This window comes from Podarcis liolepis, assembly GCF_965112155.1.
Source record: "Podarcis liolepis genome assembly, chromosome: 7".
Taxonomy (NCBI): Eukaryota; Metazoa; Chordata; class Lepidosauria; order Squamata; family Lacertidae; genus Podarcis; species Podarcis liolepis.
Window position 1 is genome coordinate 6,847,608 of NC_139561.1, and position 17,795 is coordinate 6,865,402.

Consider the following 17,795-nt stretch of genomic DNA (forward strand, 5'->3'; position numbering starts at 1 on the left):
TTTTCTTGGTGAGCATTTTTCTTTGCACAGCACATAGTTAAACTATGGAACTCGCTCCCGCAGGAAGCGGTGTTGGCTGCCAACTTGGAAGGCTTAAAAAGAGAATTAGACACATTCATGGAGCAGAGGCAGCCAGCCACAATGCCTGCATAGTCGGAGGCAGCCATGCTTCTGAATTCCAGCTGGTGGAAACCACAGGAGGGGAAAATGTGATTGTGTTTGAATCCTGCTTGCAAGTTTCCCAATAGGGGCATCTGGTTGGCCACTGTGAGAACAGGGTGCTGGACTAGATGGGTCCGTGGCCTGATCCAGCAGCTGCTTCTGTGTTCTTTCAGCAGGTTGTATGTGCAGTTACCTGAAGGCCCAGTCTGGCTCAGGAAGAATAGTGTGCTCAGGAAGAATAGAGTAGATTGCTAGATTTCTCTTCTAGTGCCTGTGGTCTGTTGTCTTAGAAGTGGCTGGGCAGTGTCTTTTTTTTTTTTTAAGAGGAATGTGCCAGGGAGGGCTTGAAAAATGACCAGTTCCCTCTATCCTCATCCAAACGTTTTCTTAGCATTTCTCACTTTTTCCTGCATTGGTTACTTCCAGACTGGAACGCTGCAATGCCCTCTGTGTGGGGCTTCCCTTGCGCTTGATCTGGAAACTGTAGTTAGTGCAGAATGCTGCAGCACGATTGCTGACAGAGTGAGGCCTTGTCAGCATAGAACACCTTTGCTCAGAGATTTGCACTACTTGCAAGATCACATTAGCCCATAGATACCCACTCAATTGACAGAACTGGCACTGTTACAGGTTCCATATAATACTCATTTTGTATTTGTAAGAAATTAATTTTTTAGTGTGGCAGCGGCTACACTCTGGGATTCCCTGCCATTTGATATCAGGCAGGTGTTTCCACTGTACTCTTTCTGGTTCTGTGCACAGAAGATTTTTATTTAGACAAGGCTACCCAGACATGTAGAATATTGCTATATGTTTTAATCTGTTTTCAATTTATTGTTTTGCTTTAGGGTTTTTACTAGTAATTATTTTAATTTCATTCTGTTTGTAAATCGCTTTGAGGTTTTGTTTTGTTTTTAATGATCAAACGGTGCATAGATTTTATGAAATAATAGAGAGGCTAGAAAGGATTTAACAGTGTGTGCAGCTCTTACATCAGTCCTGACAAGCAAATAACAAAGCAAGGACAAGACCTTTTTGAATAAAGCCACTTCACATTTAATTAAAAGGGGGTGGGGGTTAGAGAGGAAATCATTTTCACACAGATTCTGACGTCAGCCGAAGTGGGTGGTGGAATAGGGGTAGGCCGCTCTTCGCACTAGGAGGTCCTTATTTATAGATATGCTCACAGAATAGCAGTGAAAAGCAAGTAGAGGCCGGTGACTTCTAATAAATTACATTCTTTACATTTGCACAAAGTGGAGTGGCCAGGAGGAAGGAAATGTAAGGGGGGGGCAGCATGGCAGGGGCTGTGTGGAGGGAAAAGGCATGAGCTGAACACTGGGCTCCTGAGCCAGGAAAGGCAGTTTCTCCCCCAGCCCTGGGGAATGGCTCATTGGGCAGTCTTGGTGGCTGGATTTCAGGGCCAGGGTGCTATCCTGCTGCTTCCCAGATGTTTGGGGCTGCAGCTCCCTTGAGCTCCAGCCAGCACACTGGAATTGTGCTGGGGTTGGTGGGAGCTGCCATCAAAAGCAGTTGGAAGGCGCCAGGTGGAGGGGAAGCACCTCTCGTCATCTTCCTGACTCAAAAGATAGACTTGCTTGGGCCTAGACTGCTGCTGCTGCTGCTGCTGCTTTGATCCACCCCACCAAGGGCAGCGAACCCTTCCAGGCTCTTCTGCTCTCCGTCCCACAATGCAATGGCAGCACCCTTACTAGACTGAAAAGTGCCAGGACAGCATTGTGGATAGGAGGTTTTTGCTGGTGCAGTGCAGGACCCCTTAAGTGAGACAGGTAGGCCTGGCGCTGGTCTGGATTGGGGAATGTTCCTTGGAAGTGTGGCTTGCAGCACCCCTCTCCTCCTTGGCAAACTCTTCCCCCTCTTTAAATAGCCTGATGAAAAGTACCTCTGGATTTCAGTAATTTTACCAGTCAGTGAGAAGCCACCACTTAAGGGCTGGTAGATTTTGTGGAGGAAGGTGCTCATTGGGACAGAGAGAGAGAGAGAGATCTTTTCCGCCCCAGCAGAAACCAACCCTGCAACTCCCTGTTGATGTCTAGCAGCCTGTGCAACATTGGTTTGTGTTCCTAGAATCATGCAATCTGGAAGGGGCCCGAAGGATCACCTAGTCCAACTGTGCTGACTTGTGGGCCCTGGTAGTTTAACAGGCACGGGTGCTTGTGTATTGCACGCAACCACTTGTGTGCTCCCTGGGGCAGGGGGAGTGTGATGGTGATGGGCAAAAAGGAGCCTTGGCCTCCAGGAGGAGGAGATGGGGGTGGGCAGGTGATTCTCAGCTCTTGGTGAGCAGAAATGTGTGGCAGTGTAGAGACAGCCTAGTCTCCTGTCCTGGATCTCCCTGCTCAGTCTGGGTTGAGTCTGATGGTTGTTTGGCTCATAACGAAAGCCTGTCTTGGTACGGAAAGCGACACGAGCAGCCTGGATCTTGCCCATAGAGTGGCTGCACTCCCAAGGTGATCCTTTGCAGAGCCTGGCCTCTATGCCCAAGACAGAAGGGGCCGGCTAGGAGGCTCCTGTCCCTTGGCATAAATGCAGTTGCCTTGCATGACTTAAACTACCTGTAGTAGCTTCTGAGAGACCCAGGGCTGTGGCACAGTGTTGTGGGCCTTGCAGTGGCTGAAGCAGAAGAGAGCTCTCACTCCTCCATCTTTTAGGGTTGAAGAAGAGGAGGAGTTTGGATTTGATATCCTGCTTTATCACTACCCCAAGGAGTCTCAGGTGGCAATGTGGGTTAAACCACAGAGCCTAGGACTTGCCGATCCGAAGGTCGGCGGTTCGAATCCCGGCAACGGGGTGAGCTCCCGTTGCTCGGTCCCTGCCCCTGCCAACCTAGCAGTTCGAAAGCACCTCAAAGTGCAAGTAGATAAATAGGTACTGCTCCAGCGGGAAGGTAAACGGCGTTTCCGTGCGCTGCTCTGGTTCGCCAGAAGCGGCTTAGTCATGCTGGCCACATCACCCGGAAGCTGTATGCTGGCTCCCTCAGCCAATAAAGCGAGATGAGCGCCGCAACCCCAGAGTCGGCCACGACTGGACCTAATGGTCAGGGGTCCCTTTACCTTTAAAGAGTCTCAAAGTGGCTAACAATCTCCTTTCCATTCCTCCCCCACAACAAACACTGTGAGGTGAGTGGGGCTGAGAGACTTCAGAGAAGAGTGACTAGCCCAAGGTCACGCAGCAGCTGCATGTGGAGGAGCAGGGAATCGAACCCAGTTCACTAGATTACGAGTCCACCGCTCTTAACCACTACACCACACTGGCTGTGCAGGAGCAGGGGCATACCTAGGCTTTGCATCAAGCCACCTTCTCTGCAGTCCTTTCCACAGGACTAGCATGAAGCTGTGGAGACAGGGCAGGTAGATCTGTGTACGTACGAGTGCAGGGTATGTGGAGGGGGAGGCACATAGGCTGAAGAGGCGAGCCTGAACTACGGGCATGACAGCAGCAGGTAAATGCATTCCTCTCTTCAGACACATCTCTATTCAGTCTCGCTGAATAGAGCTTGCAGGGTAGGTGGCAGGGGCCCCCAGATTTTGGGGTGGGGGGGCAGGCAGCAGGTGCAGCACAGAAGAATGTTACAGCCTAGATCGATGGGATGGCAGGGCAGAGGGAGAGCAGGAAACAGGTGCCACATATAGCTGGCCCAGGCCCAGCTTGCAGGAAGAGTTGGGAATGCTGGGGTGGAAATGGGTAGATGAAGCTGGCCTACAAAGGGAGCTTTTGGCAGCGGGGAAGAAACTAGAACCATAGAGTTGGAAGTGACTCCAAGTGACCCCCTGCAGAACGGGGGCCTGGACACATGCCTCGATTCCAAATGAAGCCCACCTCTATGCCCTTCTCCATGCCTGTGGGCACCGTGGTAGTGGCTGCATTCCTCCTGTAGACAGCACATCTTAAAGAGTGGCCACGAAATACTTCCGTTTGTCCAGTGCAGTAGGGGCAGGAGCTAGCAAAGGAAGCTTTTTTTGTTTTTGCTGGGGAGGGTGCCATCACACTGCTGCTTGGTAGCCATTTAGATGAGAAGCAGCCCCAGGTCACGTTCACTCCAGCGGAGGCTAGGCACATCCAGCGGGCAGCTGAGTACCAGTCACAAGGGGGCGGAAATCAGTGGGAGAGTGTGGCAAGGCTGCCCCTGTGAGAAGAGGGTGCTGGGGCAGAGAGACTCTCTTCAATCTGGTCCTGCTGCAGGGTGGGAGTCTGCCTGGTGCCATGATGCTCAGATCTGCCCGCTGGGCCAAGTCGGGGGCTCATTCTTGCCCAAGTTTAGAAAACCTGATGGGCCTGTGTGCCAAAGGGGAGAGAGGATGCATGGCCAGCAACGGAATGAGCTTAAGGGTCGCAGCACAGAACACCTAATCTCCACCCTGGCCTCTTCCCACCCCACACATGGCTGCTGTGATTTTCACCAGGGTGGGAGTGGGGAAGGGACTTGGCACCCCCCACAGCCGCTGCCACATCCAGCACAGGGTGCTCCCCACTCTTTTCCTGACCCACTTTTCCTCTGCCCCAAGAGTCAAGGCATGGCAGCCACCTCTGCAGTGAGGGCGGTTGGGTGGTGGTGGGGAGAAAGGAGCAACGTCCCTTCGAACGAGCTCGAGAGTAGCCCTAAAGCGTCTGTGATGAAAGACGGGTCGGCACACACGCACGGAGCGTCACGCCGGGCATGTCGGCTCTGCGCGGGGGCCGGGATCAGAAGAGGAAGGCTTTCTTCTTCAGCTCGTTCCGCTTCCACAGGGCCAGCTTGCCAAATTCGTCCGGCGACATCTCAAACGCACGCAGGAAATCCTCGGCTGACAGGTGGCGCTGGGATGGGGAGAGAAGGAAGGAGGCTTGCTCATTCATTCATTCATTCATTTCATAAGATTCATGAAACCACTTGAGTGGTTTGCAGTCAAGACACACGAAAAATAACTTTTTAGAAGCAAATGAAAACCTGAACTAACTTTCTAAAACATATGGCTAAAGGTAAAGGGACCCCTGACCATTAGATCCAGTCGTGACCGACTCTGGGGTTGCGGCGCTCATCTCGCTTTATTGGCCAAGGGAGCCAGCGCACAGCTTCTGGGTCATGTGGCCAGCATGACTAAGCCGCTTCTGGCGAACCAGAGCAGCGCACGGAAAACGCCACTTACCTTCCTGCCGGAGCGGTACCTATTTATCTACTTGCACTTTGACATGCTATCAAACTGCTAGGTTGGCAGGAGCAGGGACCGAGCAACGGGAACTCACCCCGTCACGGGGATTCAAACCACCGACCTTCTGATCGGCAAGTCCTAGGCTCTGTGGTTTAACCCACAGCGCCACCCGCGTCCCGTAAACATTTGGGTAGGTGCTGCAAAAGGGTACAGTGAATGCACCTGCTTGAAATCAATCGGCAGGGAGTTCCAAAGGGTAGGTGCTGCCCGGCTGAAAGATAAGAGAGTTTCTACAAATGTGGAGCCCATAACAATGCCGGTGGGCAAGGTGCTTGTCTGGAAAGGTGTTGTATTTCGTGTCAGAACATGGGAAGCTGCCTTATCTTGAGTCAAGACAAGTGATTTGTCTAGCTCAATATTATGCACAGCAACTGGTGCCTTGCAGAAATTGGACTACAGCTCCCATCGTCCCTGCCCACTGGCCATGTGGGCTGTTGAGGCTGATGGGAGTTGAAGCCCAACAACATCTGGACCTTCTTACCCCACATGTGGCCCCTCTGCTGCTTCAATCAGCAGGGCAGGCGCAGTTACCATCTTCCGCAGAAACTGCTGCTTGCCTTCTATCACTGTGCCATTGAGAGCGTGCTCACTTATGGCTTATGTGTGTGGTACGGAAGCTGTACTGCCCAGGACAGGATGGGGTTGTGCAGGGTTGTTAAGGCAGCAGAGAACATTGTTGGCTGCCCACTCTCCACCTTAGAGCAGATTTATGCCACAAGGTGCCATAGGAAGGCACTGGACATAGTAAAAGATCCATCGCATCCTGGTCACTGTCTCTTCGAGCTCTTGCCGTCGGGATGGAGATACAGGTCGATGAAGACAAGAACGAGCCGTCTTAAGAACAGCTTCTTCTCCAGAGCGATCTCGGCCCTGAATGGGAAGCCTGGACTTAGAAAAACATCTAATCTCCCTTGCTGTATTATACTGTATTGTTTAATTAGTGTTTTTATGGAGCAGTCAAGTAATTTCGTTGTCCCCGAAGGGGGCAATGACAATAAATATTATTATTATTATTATTATTATTATTATTATTATTATTATTATTATTATTATTATTATTACAAGTGCCCCATAATACCTGTTCCACATTTGTAAGAATTTTAGTGCAGCAGCACCCAGACTTTGGAACTCCATGCCTATTGACACCTATTACTCTTTTCAGCACCTGCTAAAAACATTTTTCTTTAAACAAGCCTGTCCACATGTTTAGAAAGTTGATGCGAGTCTTAATATGTTTTTAGTCTCTGGTTATCTTAACTTTTCCAATGTCTTGTTATTTCTTCTTACTGCCAATTTAATTGCTTTTTCTTTTCTGTTAAGCCCTTTTGAGTTTTTCTGACAATTGAGTGGCTTATACATTTTCTAAAACAACAACAACATCAATAATATTATTAATAATAATAGTACAGTCATACCATGGTTGTCGAACAGAATCCATTCCAGAATTCTGTTCGACTTACGTAAAAATTCGACAACCAAAGTGCGGCTTCCGATTGGCCGCAGGGGCTTCCTGCACACAATCGGAAGCCGCATAATCTGCGTCGGATGTTCAGGTTCCAAAGAACGTTTGCAAACCAGAACACTCGCTTCTAGGTTTGCGGCATTTGGGAGCCAAAATGTTCAAGTCTCAAGGCATTCAAGTTCCAAGGTACGACTGTAATAATGATGATGTTGATAATGATAATAGCAAGGAAGTGATTTGCAGAGTGTCAAGGTTGAGAAAGATAGATCTGCACCAGTGCTATTTCTTTGTACCTCTAGCCTTGTCCTGTCCACGCCTGGAGGCAGTTTCACTCTTCCCCGATTCGTCACCATCAACATCTCGTAAGGGTAAATCTTCAGGGAGGAAGAAAAGCAAAGTTAACGAAGGGGCCGCTTGGTTGCATTTCTTTGTGGGCGCATCAGGACACATTACCCCCATGCGAAAGGACGGTGGATATTCCCCCATGGCCCCAGGGGCGGTTCTCACCTTTTGCTCCAGCATACTAGGGAGGGAGTTTCCCCTGTCCATCCGCCCTCTCTGGCCGTTCTGCGGAGGGAAAATAAACCCAACACAGTTGCAGGGCCTTCTCCCACAGAAATAGTGCTTGGCATGGCTGTAGACCCACAGGAGGCAGCCAGTTGCACCACCTTATTCCCTCCTGGCCCCCCTCTCAAACCCTCCTGAGCCTTCCTCTGGGGTTTGGGTGAGACGCCGCCACTCTCCCGGGTATCCTTGGGGAAACTGGCCTGATACATCACCTCTCAGGGGGACCACCTGTGGCTGGACATGTGTGCTCACCTGTAGACCTGCAAGACAGAAGGAAAGGGGATGAAGGTGACAAGACAACAGTCCCCTGCCATCTTCTTCAGTTGGTTCATTGCTAAGTTTCCAAGACCACTTAGTGTGATTCCTGCATTGTGGGGGGTTGGGAGTAGATGACCAGGGTTCGAAATTAGCAGGGCGCCAGGCGCATTTCGCACCTGAAGATTCTCCATTTGTGAGCACCTCAAAAAGTCTGGGTGCTTTATTTTCATGCCTGGCTGACACTCAAGGATTACTGAAATGTATGTGCATCGAAGTACAGTGGTACCTTGGGTTACATACACTTCAGGTTACATACACTTCAGATTACAGACTCCGCTAAGCCAGAAATAGTACCTCGGGTTAAGAACTTTGCTTCAGGATGAGAACAGAAATCATGCTCCGGCGGCACGGGGGCAGCAGGAGGCCCCATTAGCTAAAGTGGTGCTTCAGGTTAAGAACAGTTTCAGGTTAAGAACGGACCTCCAGAATGAATTAAGTACTTAACCCGAGGTACCATTGTATATGTTAAGGATAGGCAATATGTTAATAAAAAGAGTGTTTTGAAAACTGAAGTATGGTACCCATATTTTTTATTGCAAACACCCAATCAAACATGTATTAGCAATTTCTGCTTAAAATGTGATGTTGACAATGTGTCACATATGTGAATTGCTTATTATTATTTCATGCTTATCAAAATAATAAAAAGTGTTGCCAAACACTCCCCCCCCCTGGCGACTAGACATTCTGTTTTGGCGCCTGCAACCCAGGTCCCAGGAGCCATTTGGCTCCTAGCTTTTGTATCCCAGTTTCTAACATTGCCCTTGGGGTCCCTTCCCACTCTACAATTCTGTGACCAGGAGGGAGGTCAGAAGTGGCTGAGAAGTAGCAGAAGAGGGTCCAAGCTAGGGCAGGTGACTGACGTCAGCAGATGAGAGGTCTGCCTTTGGCCCACCCCAACCCTGTAGTTTCGCTTACCTGGGCTCCCTTTCTCGCTGCCGGTAGGACTGAACTCTGTGGACTGCAGCTGTAGAAGGCGGAAAAAAGCAGGAGAAGAGTCAGGGTCACCCACAGAGACATGCCAACCTTGGTGCCTTTGTGGCATGAAGAGAGGGGGCGCTTCGATCTTTCCTAGGTCACATCCAGACCACACATCTAAAGCACACATCACTTCCCCCAAAGACTCCTGGGAACTGCAGCTTTGTGGGAGAAAGGCAACCGATTCCACGTGTCCATGATGTGATTGTGCCTTCATTACTCATTTTCTGCTTGTGGCAGAAGGATTCTCCCCCCCCCCCACTCCCAATAATGGCAGGAGATGTGGGCTACTTGCCCCAGCTACTTGCCTCAGCCCCAGGCCAGCAGGTCTCTCTGCAGGGCCAATGCCAGCTGTGCGATTCTTGGTCAAAGATGGCGTGGATCAGAATTTGACAGCCATCTTCAAATACCTGAAGAGTTGCCCCATGCAAGACTGAGGAAGCTTTTCTACCTGCTCCAGAGGGGACGACCCAAATCACAGGAATTCAAAGGGCAAGAAAGGAGATTCCAATTAAATACAGTCGCACCTTGGAAGTCGAACGGAATCCGTTCCGGAAGTCCGTTTGACTTCCAAAACGTTCGGAAGCCAAATCGCTGCTTCTGATTGGCCGCAGGAAGCTCCGCAGAAGCCCTGTCGGATGTTCGGCTTCCAAAAGAATGTTTGCAAACTGGAACAATCACGTCTGGGTTTGCGGCGTCCGGGAGCCAAAACGTCCAAGTCCCAGGGCGTTCGGGATCCAAGGTAAGACTGTATTAGGAAGAACTTTCTGACTGTAAGAACAGTTTGACAGTGGAACAGACTCCCTCGGAAGACAGTGTTGGACCCTCCTTCCTTGGAGGTCCTTAGATGGCCACCTGTCAGGAATTCTTCAACTGTGGTTCCCTGCACTGCAGGGAGTTGGACTACTCAGGAGTCAGCAAACTTTTTCAGCATGGGGCCAGTCCACTGTCCCTCAGGCCTTGTGGGGGGCCGGACTATATTTTTTTTGGGGGGGAATGAATGAATTCCTATGTCCCACAAATAACCCAGAGATGCATTTTAAATAAAAGCACACATTCTACTCATGTAAAAACACCAAGCAGGCCCCACAAATAACCCAGAGATGCATTTTAAATAAAAGGACACATTCTACTCATGTAAAAACACCAAGCAGGCCCCACAAATAACCCAGAGATGCATTTCAAATAAAAGGACACATGTAAAAATACGCTGATTCCCAGACTGTCCGCCGGCTGGATTTAGAAGGCGATTGGGCCGGATCTGGGCCCTGGGCCTTAGTTTGCCTACCCATGGACTAGATCAGTGTTTCCCAACCACTGTTCCGCGGCACACTAGATTTTTTTTTTTAAAAAGTCAAATTTTCGATTGGGGCGCCGTCACTAGATGACCCCTGGGGTTCCCTCCCTCCCTGCGCCTCCCTCCTCCTCCTGCTCCGGGGAGGCCCTTCCTGGCTCTCGGCCAAGGCTTGGCGGCTGCCACTCACTCACTCGCTCGCCCACCTGTCCCTCCATCCCTGCACCCGGCCTCTCCCCCTCCGTCCCCGGCGCAGGGGCTGCCGGGATCCGTAGTCCCCTCGCCCTTGGGTTCCGCGCCCACGCGGGGTGCGCGAACTACGTTTCCCAGCGTGGCCTGGCGGGCCGGGCGTTTTGTTTGAAGCGCTCTTCTCCCGGCCATGGAATGAGCGCGGCGGCGGCGGCCGGGCGGGCAGGGGCTCTTCCGCGCAGACCCCGCGCAGCCTGCCTGCGCCCCCGCGGAGATCGGGCGGCAGGATGGAGCCCGGGGATCCCCGCGGAGGCGGAGCGGCGGAGGCGGAGGCTGCCCCCCAGGTAGGGCTGCGTCGGGGGGGGGGTTATTTTTGCAATGCTGCATCCGCGCCAGAGGGGACGCATCGGACCGCGGGGAGACCCCTTGGCGGGCGTGCAAGGCAATGCATGCGTGCAGGCATTGCATGGAGTGCAGTGCAATGCAATGGCAATGCGGCGCCCTGCATGCATGCATGCAACTTCCACCGGCGCTCCGGACTTGGCAGGTGAGGGGGGTCCCCAGTGGGCGGCAGAGAGAGCCGGGAGGGCGAAGGGGAGCCGGGGGGGAGCAGCGCTGCTCCCCGAGCCGAGCCCGGGGGGAAACTTCGGCGTCATTGCGCCGGGTGTTGGAAGCGGAGGCTGGCGGGGGCCCCTCACCTGCAAAACCTGGTCACCTCTCATATATTTCGTGCATTGCATTCATCGCCCGCTTTCTCCTCCAAGGAGCTCCCGGGGGCGCGCGTGGTTCTCCCCATGTTATCCTCGCAACAACAGCTCTGCGAGGTGGGTCAGGCGAGTGGCCCAAGGCAGCACCCAGGGATTGTCCTGGCCAGGTGGGGTGATTTGAACCCTGCTCTCTGCCCGGTCTTCGTCCTCATTTAGCCCCCACATGTGCATGACTGTGCATGACTGAGGTTTTCCCCCCTCGTCTTGGCTATGGTGTGAGTCTGTGCTGTTAATTAATGGGGTTCTGCCTTCGGAGAAGATGAGCCAGCCCTCAAGGAGGTGATTATGTAATTTGCTAGCAATTCATGTCCCTCCTGGCGTGACGCTGCGCGCTGACGTCACGGGGCTGTAATGGTGGTGTGCCTCGAGATTTTTTTCATGAAACAAGTGTGCCTTTGCCCAAAAAAGGTTGGGAAACACTGGACTAGATGATGCTCCAACTCCCTGTTGTTCCTTCCCAACTCTACAATGTTATGATTCTATGGTTTCAGAATGGAAGCAGGCACCAGAGGGACAGGCACAATTTGGAAGGGTGGTCCTTCTTGTGATCATTGAGATGATTTCCACCACCTCAGATTAGACTGTTCTTGAGCCCTCTCTGCACCAGCAAGACAAGACTGCTTTCATAAAAAGGAAACCGGAAGACTTCTAGATGTGTGGAATATGCACATTCCCTCCAAACACCTCTACATTTTCTACTTCCATCCCAGGGATAGAGCAGAGATGGGCAGTTTGTCTCAACTCAAGACTTGCACCCCACTGTGGATAATCTTCTAGGGTCTGCATTCAACGGAGCTCAGGGCGAGCGGCAAAACAGGTCAAATGCATTGCTCTCATTTCATAGCAGGCTACATACCGTATTTTCCCCTCTATAACACGCACCCGACCATAACGCGCACGTAGTTTTTAGAGGAGGAAAACAAGAAAGAAAATATTCTAAACAAAACAGTGGATGTATGATTTTTGTGGTTCATGCTGTGGCCACAGACATGTGATCTGACGGTGAGTTTGGGGTAGCCCAATGCAAAAAAAGGATGCTGCTAATAATGCAGGCGAGGGGTTTAAGGGGAGAAGGAACACGCGTGGGGTGGGTGGAGAAGGATGCTGCTAATAATGCAGGCGATGGGTATAAGAGGAGAAGGCTCCTCTCCTCTCCCGCTTTGCTCCTTTGAAGCAAGCAGGCTCTGCTTCTCTCTCACCTCCCTGGCTTAGCGAGCTGAAAAACTTTGCTGCTATTTAGCAAGCTGAGTGGGGAGGAGAGAGGGACAGAGAGCCTGCTTGCTTTAAAGGAGCCATCCAGATAGGAGCCGCTTACACCCATGTAAGCGGCTCCTCTCCTCTCCCGCTTTGCTCCTTTAAACCAAGCAGGCTCTCTGTCCCTCTCTCCTCCCCACTCAGCGGCTCTTCTCCCGCTTTGCTGTTTCAAAGCGAGCCACGGAGGAGGGAAGAAAGGGGAACCATGGATCCTCTGCTCACGACTGCAGCAGATCCCCCCCGCCACCCATAGGCATTCACTCCATAACACACACAGACATTTCCCCTTACCTTCTAGGAGGAAAAAAGTGAGTGTTATGGTGCAAAAAATACGGTACATTCCAGCAGCACAAAAGTCACACACAAACACCATCTCCAGGCAGGCAAGCAAGGGGTATTCTAGCATTTAATGGGCCCAATCCAGACCGTGAAAGCGCTTGCAGTGAGTGCAACCATGGGTTGGGGAAAGCCACAAGAGAAGAAAAGGGAAAGAGAAAAGTCTATCTCTGTCACAACACTAGAACTCGTGGAAGCTGAAGGACTATGATGGACTACGCCGAAATGGCGAAACTGACAGGGAAAATCAGAAGCCAGGAATTTTAAGAAGGAATGGGGAAAATTTATAATGTGCTCAAGAGAACACCGTAAACAATTTTTAAAACTTTGGCAGGATTTGAGTAATGCTTGTAACGTATGAAAAACCCTGGAAAAATGGGTTGTTATTCTTTTAACAAATTAGAGAAAATAAGATAAGCAGATAAAATAAAATAAAAGATTGATACAGTGGTGCCTCGCAAGACGAAATTAATTCGTTCCACAAGTTTTTTCTTCTTGCGAGTTTTTCATCTTGCGAAGCACGGTTTCCCATAGGAATGCATTGAAAATCAATCAATGCGTTCCTATGGAGACCGTCCGGGGACAGAGGGGAAGCGCAATCTTCTCCCCGTTGCCTGCCCCGCAATCTCCGGACCTGTTTTAAAGCAAGGGAAGGGGCAGCGGGGAGAATCGCTTCTCCCCGTTGCCGCCCCTTGGTTCAAAAGGGGTCTGGGGAGAGAGGGGAAGGCGTGCGCACCTTCCCCTCTGTCCCCGGAGATTGCGTGGCTGGCAACGGGGAGAAGCGATCTTCTCCCCGCCGCCCCTTGCTTCAAAAGAGGTCCGGGGACAGCGGGGAAGACGCGCTGCGCTTCCCCGCTATCCCCGGAGCTTGCGGGGCAAGCTTCGTTTTGCGAAGCAAGCCCATAGGAAAATGTGTCTTGCAAAGCGGCTAAGAAAACGAAAAACTCCTTCGTCTAGCGAGTTTTCCGTTTTCCGAGGCGTTCGTCTTGCAGGGTACCACTGTAATGGTAACCGTGGAAGGGCAGAGGGAAGTCAAGAGATTCAGAGAATATAAATGAGGAGGTGAATGATGTGTTTGAATTTAAATTTGTTGCGTAAAGCTTAATAAATATATATATATATATACATACATACATATATATATATATATATATATATATATATATATATATGGACTCATAGAAGCTGAAGGTTGGAAGGTTCAGGGCAGAGGCCCCTAACTGGCTCCTTACCCTGGCGAGGGTGCTTCTCCCGTAGGCAGGAAGGGAGGAAGATTTCGAGCTTCCGCCATGAAGAGCTGGAAAAAGAGGAAGACCAGCGATTAATATGGCTGGGGAAAGGGCTCCTGTTAAGCTGGGTTGAGCAACAGTTCAAGAACATGGGCAGATGACAGCTCTGGAAGGGAGCTTGGGAAAAGGGCAGGCCGTGGGACTGCTGCTCAGGGCGGCAGCAAGACAAGGAGCTCTGACCAAGGGGCACATTTGCTGCTATAGACCAGCCTTCCCCAACCGGGTGACCTCCAGGTGGTTTTGGACTACAGCTCCCATCAGCCCCAGGCAGCACAGCTCTTTGGTGCAGGGGCTGATGGGAGCATGGCCAGGCTGGCAAGGATTGATGGGAGTTGTAGGCCACAACACTTGAAGGGCACCAGGGACATCTCTCATGGAGCCAAATGCTCAGGCACACTTGCAGGAGGGCAGTTGCCTCTGTGTCCCCTGGGCTCTTTTGGCCAAACCTGCTTCTTCACACAGCACACAGCTGAACTGTGGAACTCTCTGCCACAGGATGCAATGAGAGCCACCAACCTTTAAAAGAGGATTAGACAAATTCATGTACACACTGCCTTGTGGGACATCTTTCGGAGAAGGCTAAATCCTACACAAATCCCACGTCCCTAAGACTGTTGGATGGCGTACTGAATGCCTCCTTCCAGCAACTCCTGCAGCCAATCTGGTGTCAAATGCATTGGTCTACTCTCCTGTAGACCACTCCAGTGTGGCTGAGAGGGGGGTCTTGTCGTCTGGGCAGCCCAGGACCTCCAGACACGCTGCCCAGGCTTGCGTCACTTTGGTGCAGCTAACACAGCAAAAACAATATAGGGGAGGCAGCAGTTACGAGTTACCAGTCTCTTCAGCCACAGCAGGCACTGTGGACACATGACCCCTGGAGGCACACTCCATTGTCTCTCGAGAAGGACAAAGTCATGGGGGAGAGGTACTATCTTTGAAGGTTCTGCTATGCCTTCACAAACAGAGGCAACTGTGAGAACAGGGCGCTGGGTCTGGATCTGCCATTAACCTGATCCATCAAGCTCTTCTTATTCCCAGTCATTCATTCAGCCTGCATTGGGAATATGGGTGGGCAATTATGGGCATGGCCTGTTCACTCAGCCACTCTCCCCAGGAGAGGACAAAGTAGTGTCATGTTGTGTGCCAATCTCAACTTTTCCTATGGGTTCCTTCTGTAGATCACGGCAGGAGTACAGTTGGCCTAAACTTGATATAATACCTATATCTGCATGCAGAAGGTCCCTGGTTCAATCTCTGCCTGAAACCCTGGAAAGCGATTGCTTCCAGTCTGCGAAGGCAGTACTGAGCTAGATGGACCAGGTCTTGCGTCCTTGCGTCCTTGTGCTGACCTTTAAAGCTCTAAGTGGCCTGAAGGAGTGTCTCCACCCCTGTCGTTCTACCCGGACACTGAAGTCCAGCGCCGAGGGCCTTCTTGTGGTTCCCTCACTGTGAGAAGCGAAGTTACAGGCAACCAGGCAGAGGGCCTTCTCGGTGGTGGCGCCCACCCTGTGCAACGCACTCCCACCAGATGTCAAGGAAATAAACAACTATCTGACTTTTGGGAGACATCTGAAGGCAGCCCTGTTTAGGGAAGTTTTTACTGTTTGATTGTTTTGTGTGTTTTCAATATTCTGTTGGGAGCCATGCAGAGGGGCTGGGGAAACCCAGCCAGATGGGCAGGGTATAAACAAATTATTATTATTATTATTATTATTATTATTATTATTATTATTATGTGTGGCATAGCGGTTAAGAGTTTCGGCCAAGGACCTGGGAGACCAGGGGTCAAATCCCCACTCAGCCATCATGAATCTCACTGGCTGACCTGGGTGACCTAACCTGCCTGGCAGGGTCGTTGAGAGGATAAAAAAGGGAGGAAGAGAACCATTAATGTGCCAGGAGTTCAGCCTACACTTGAGTAGGACCCTGGTAGAGACACATGCCTGACTGGCATGTTCCCTCCCTCCTGGCTGATCGTTCGGGAGCTTCATAAGCTTTCTTCAGCCCAAACATCACAGCGACCGATGCCAACAGACATTGGCACATGTAGGGATCCACAGAGTGTTCACAGTTTGCGTAATAGACCTCAGCAACTCAGCATTTTGGCTAATCTACTTTATTTACATATAAACACACACGGAGCACTGCAACGTGGCTCCCTCTCTCTCTAGCATCAGAAAGCAAAGAGAAAGAACAAAGGACAATAGTCCCACTTCATGGAACACAGTAACACAAACATCCTGTCTCCGTCACTTCCCACTCTGTGGAATGAAAACATACACCATCATGTGATAGACAACAATCCCATGACTGCAATCATGGAGCAGGAATTCTAACAGAGTGCTATCTTGAGCACCTCGGAGTAAAGGGTGGATTATAAATGCAAACAAACAAACAGGGGTGCACAAAAGATGTGGCCTTCCTGTTTTAGGACAAAAAGAATGAGAAGCATCGGAAATCAGCCCCTGGTTTTAGCAGGGGGCAGGGTAGGGGTTGCTTACTCACAGGAGTGGAAGGGCGTCCGGTCTGGAAGCGAACGGGTTTTCCTCCGGATGGGGAGAGACTTCTCCATCTCCTCCTTGAGGATCAGCTTGCCAAGGTTGGAGGCCACCTGGCGGAGAGAGCGAGCAGCGAGAGGTGGAGCTCAGCCACACAAGGGGCCACTGGCAACCAAGAGCGCCCCCACCCGGCTTCACCTGCCCCCAAGCCCCCTGCCCACCTTGCTCAGCTCTTGCTTCTGCAACTCTCGCAGGCTCCCCAGTTCTTCCGTGCTGTCCTCATCCTCGTCCTCGCCTCTTTTGGAGGCCATCCGCCGCCGCCACTCAGTCTCTGCAGAAAGACAAGGCAGGAGAGTGTCTCACATGCGGCAGACAGCTTCTTGGGCGGAGGATTTCCTCACCTTCAAAAATGATGCCCCCCCCCTCCGATTTCAGAAGAGATCGTCCCCAGGTGAGTGTGCTTAGGGTGGAAACCTTATAGTACAGTGGTGCCTCGCAAGACGAAAAGAATCCGTTCTGTGATTCTCTTCGTCTAGCGGTTTTTTCCGTCTTGCGAAGCAAGCCCATTGAAGGATTAGCGGATTAGCGCTATTAGAGGCTTTTAGCGGCTTATCTGCTGATCGGATCAGCTGATAAGCGGCTTAGCGCTATTAGCGCTATTAGTGGCTTATCTGCTGATCGGATCAGCTGATAAGCGGCTTAGCGGCTTAGAAAAAGGGGGGAAAGGGAAAAAAAACCAGCAGGAACTCGCAAGACATTGTCGTCTTGCGAAGCAAGCCCATAGGAGATTCGTTTTGCGAAGCACCTCCAAAACGGAAAACTCTTTCGTCTAGCGGGTTTTCCGTCTTGCAAGGAATTCGTCTTGCGGGGCACCACTGTATCCATTTGGGGAGGGGAAGATGAAAGGGACCAAAGAAGGTGAAGCTAGGACTCTATAAAGCCCTTAGTAATGTGGGGCCAGTTTACCTGAGCATTCACATGGATTACTTCGCTGCTAGATTACTGCCTTGCGCTCTGTGTGGGGCTTGCCTTGCACCTGATCTGGAGGTTGCAATGAGTGCAGAATGCTGCAGCACAATTGCTGACAGGCTTTGGCAGCACAGAACACCTGCGCTGATAAATCTGCCCTGGTGGCCAGGTTCAAGGGGTTGCTATTCTTATATCAACCACCCTTAACAACATGGGACCAAAATTATATATATATATAAAAATCCTTCCAGTAGCATCTTAGAGACCAACTAAGTTTGTTCTTGGTATGAGCTTTCGTGTGCAAGTGTGCATGCGCACGAAAGCTCATATCAAGAACAAACATAGTTGGTCTCTAAGGTGCAACTATGGACTGCAAGAAGATCCAACCTCTCCATTCTGAAGGAAGTCAGCCCTGAGTGCTCACTGGAAGGACAGATCCTGAAGCTGAGGCTCCAATACTTTGGCCACCTCATAAGAAGAGAAGACTCCCTGGAAAAGACCC

The 17,795-nt window shown here is 51.0% G+C and overlaps 1 protein-coding gene across 6 annotated transcripts in view; it reads right to left on the minus strand.

The window, feature by feature from the left end:
* Positions 1-1,194: 1,194 nt before the first annotated feature.
* Positions 1,195-17,795, minus strand: part of DMTN (dematin actin binding protein) — a 65,456-nt gene continuing 48,855 nt past the window's right edge. For 4 of the 6 annotated variants that reach the window (XM_083514332.1, XM_083514330.1, XM_083514334.1 and 1 more), the window contains 7 exons: positions 16,546-16,655; positions 16,332-16,437; positions 13,770-13,834; positions 8,621-8,686; positions 7,342-7,401; positions 7,128-7,208; positions 1,195-4,980 (listed from right to left, as the gene is read on the minus strand). In XM_083514332.1, coding sequence (XP_083370458.1) covers positions 4,867-4,980; positions 7,128-7,208; positions 7,342-7,401; positions 8,621-8,686; positions 13,770-13,834; positions 16,332-16,437; positions 16,546-16,655 — 602 coding nt within the window. In that variant the 3' untranslated portion in view covers positions 1,195-4,866. Of the gene's footprint in view, positions 4,981-7,127; positions 7,209-7,341; positions 7,662-8,620; positions 8,687-13,769; positions 13,835-16,331; positions 16,438-16,545; positions 16,656-17,795 lie in introns of those variants that run through there. The other 2 variants (XM_083514333.1, XM_083514335.1) reach the window with 2 other exon arrangements.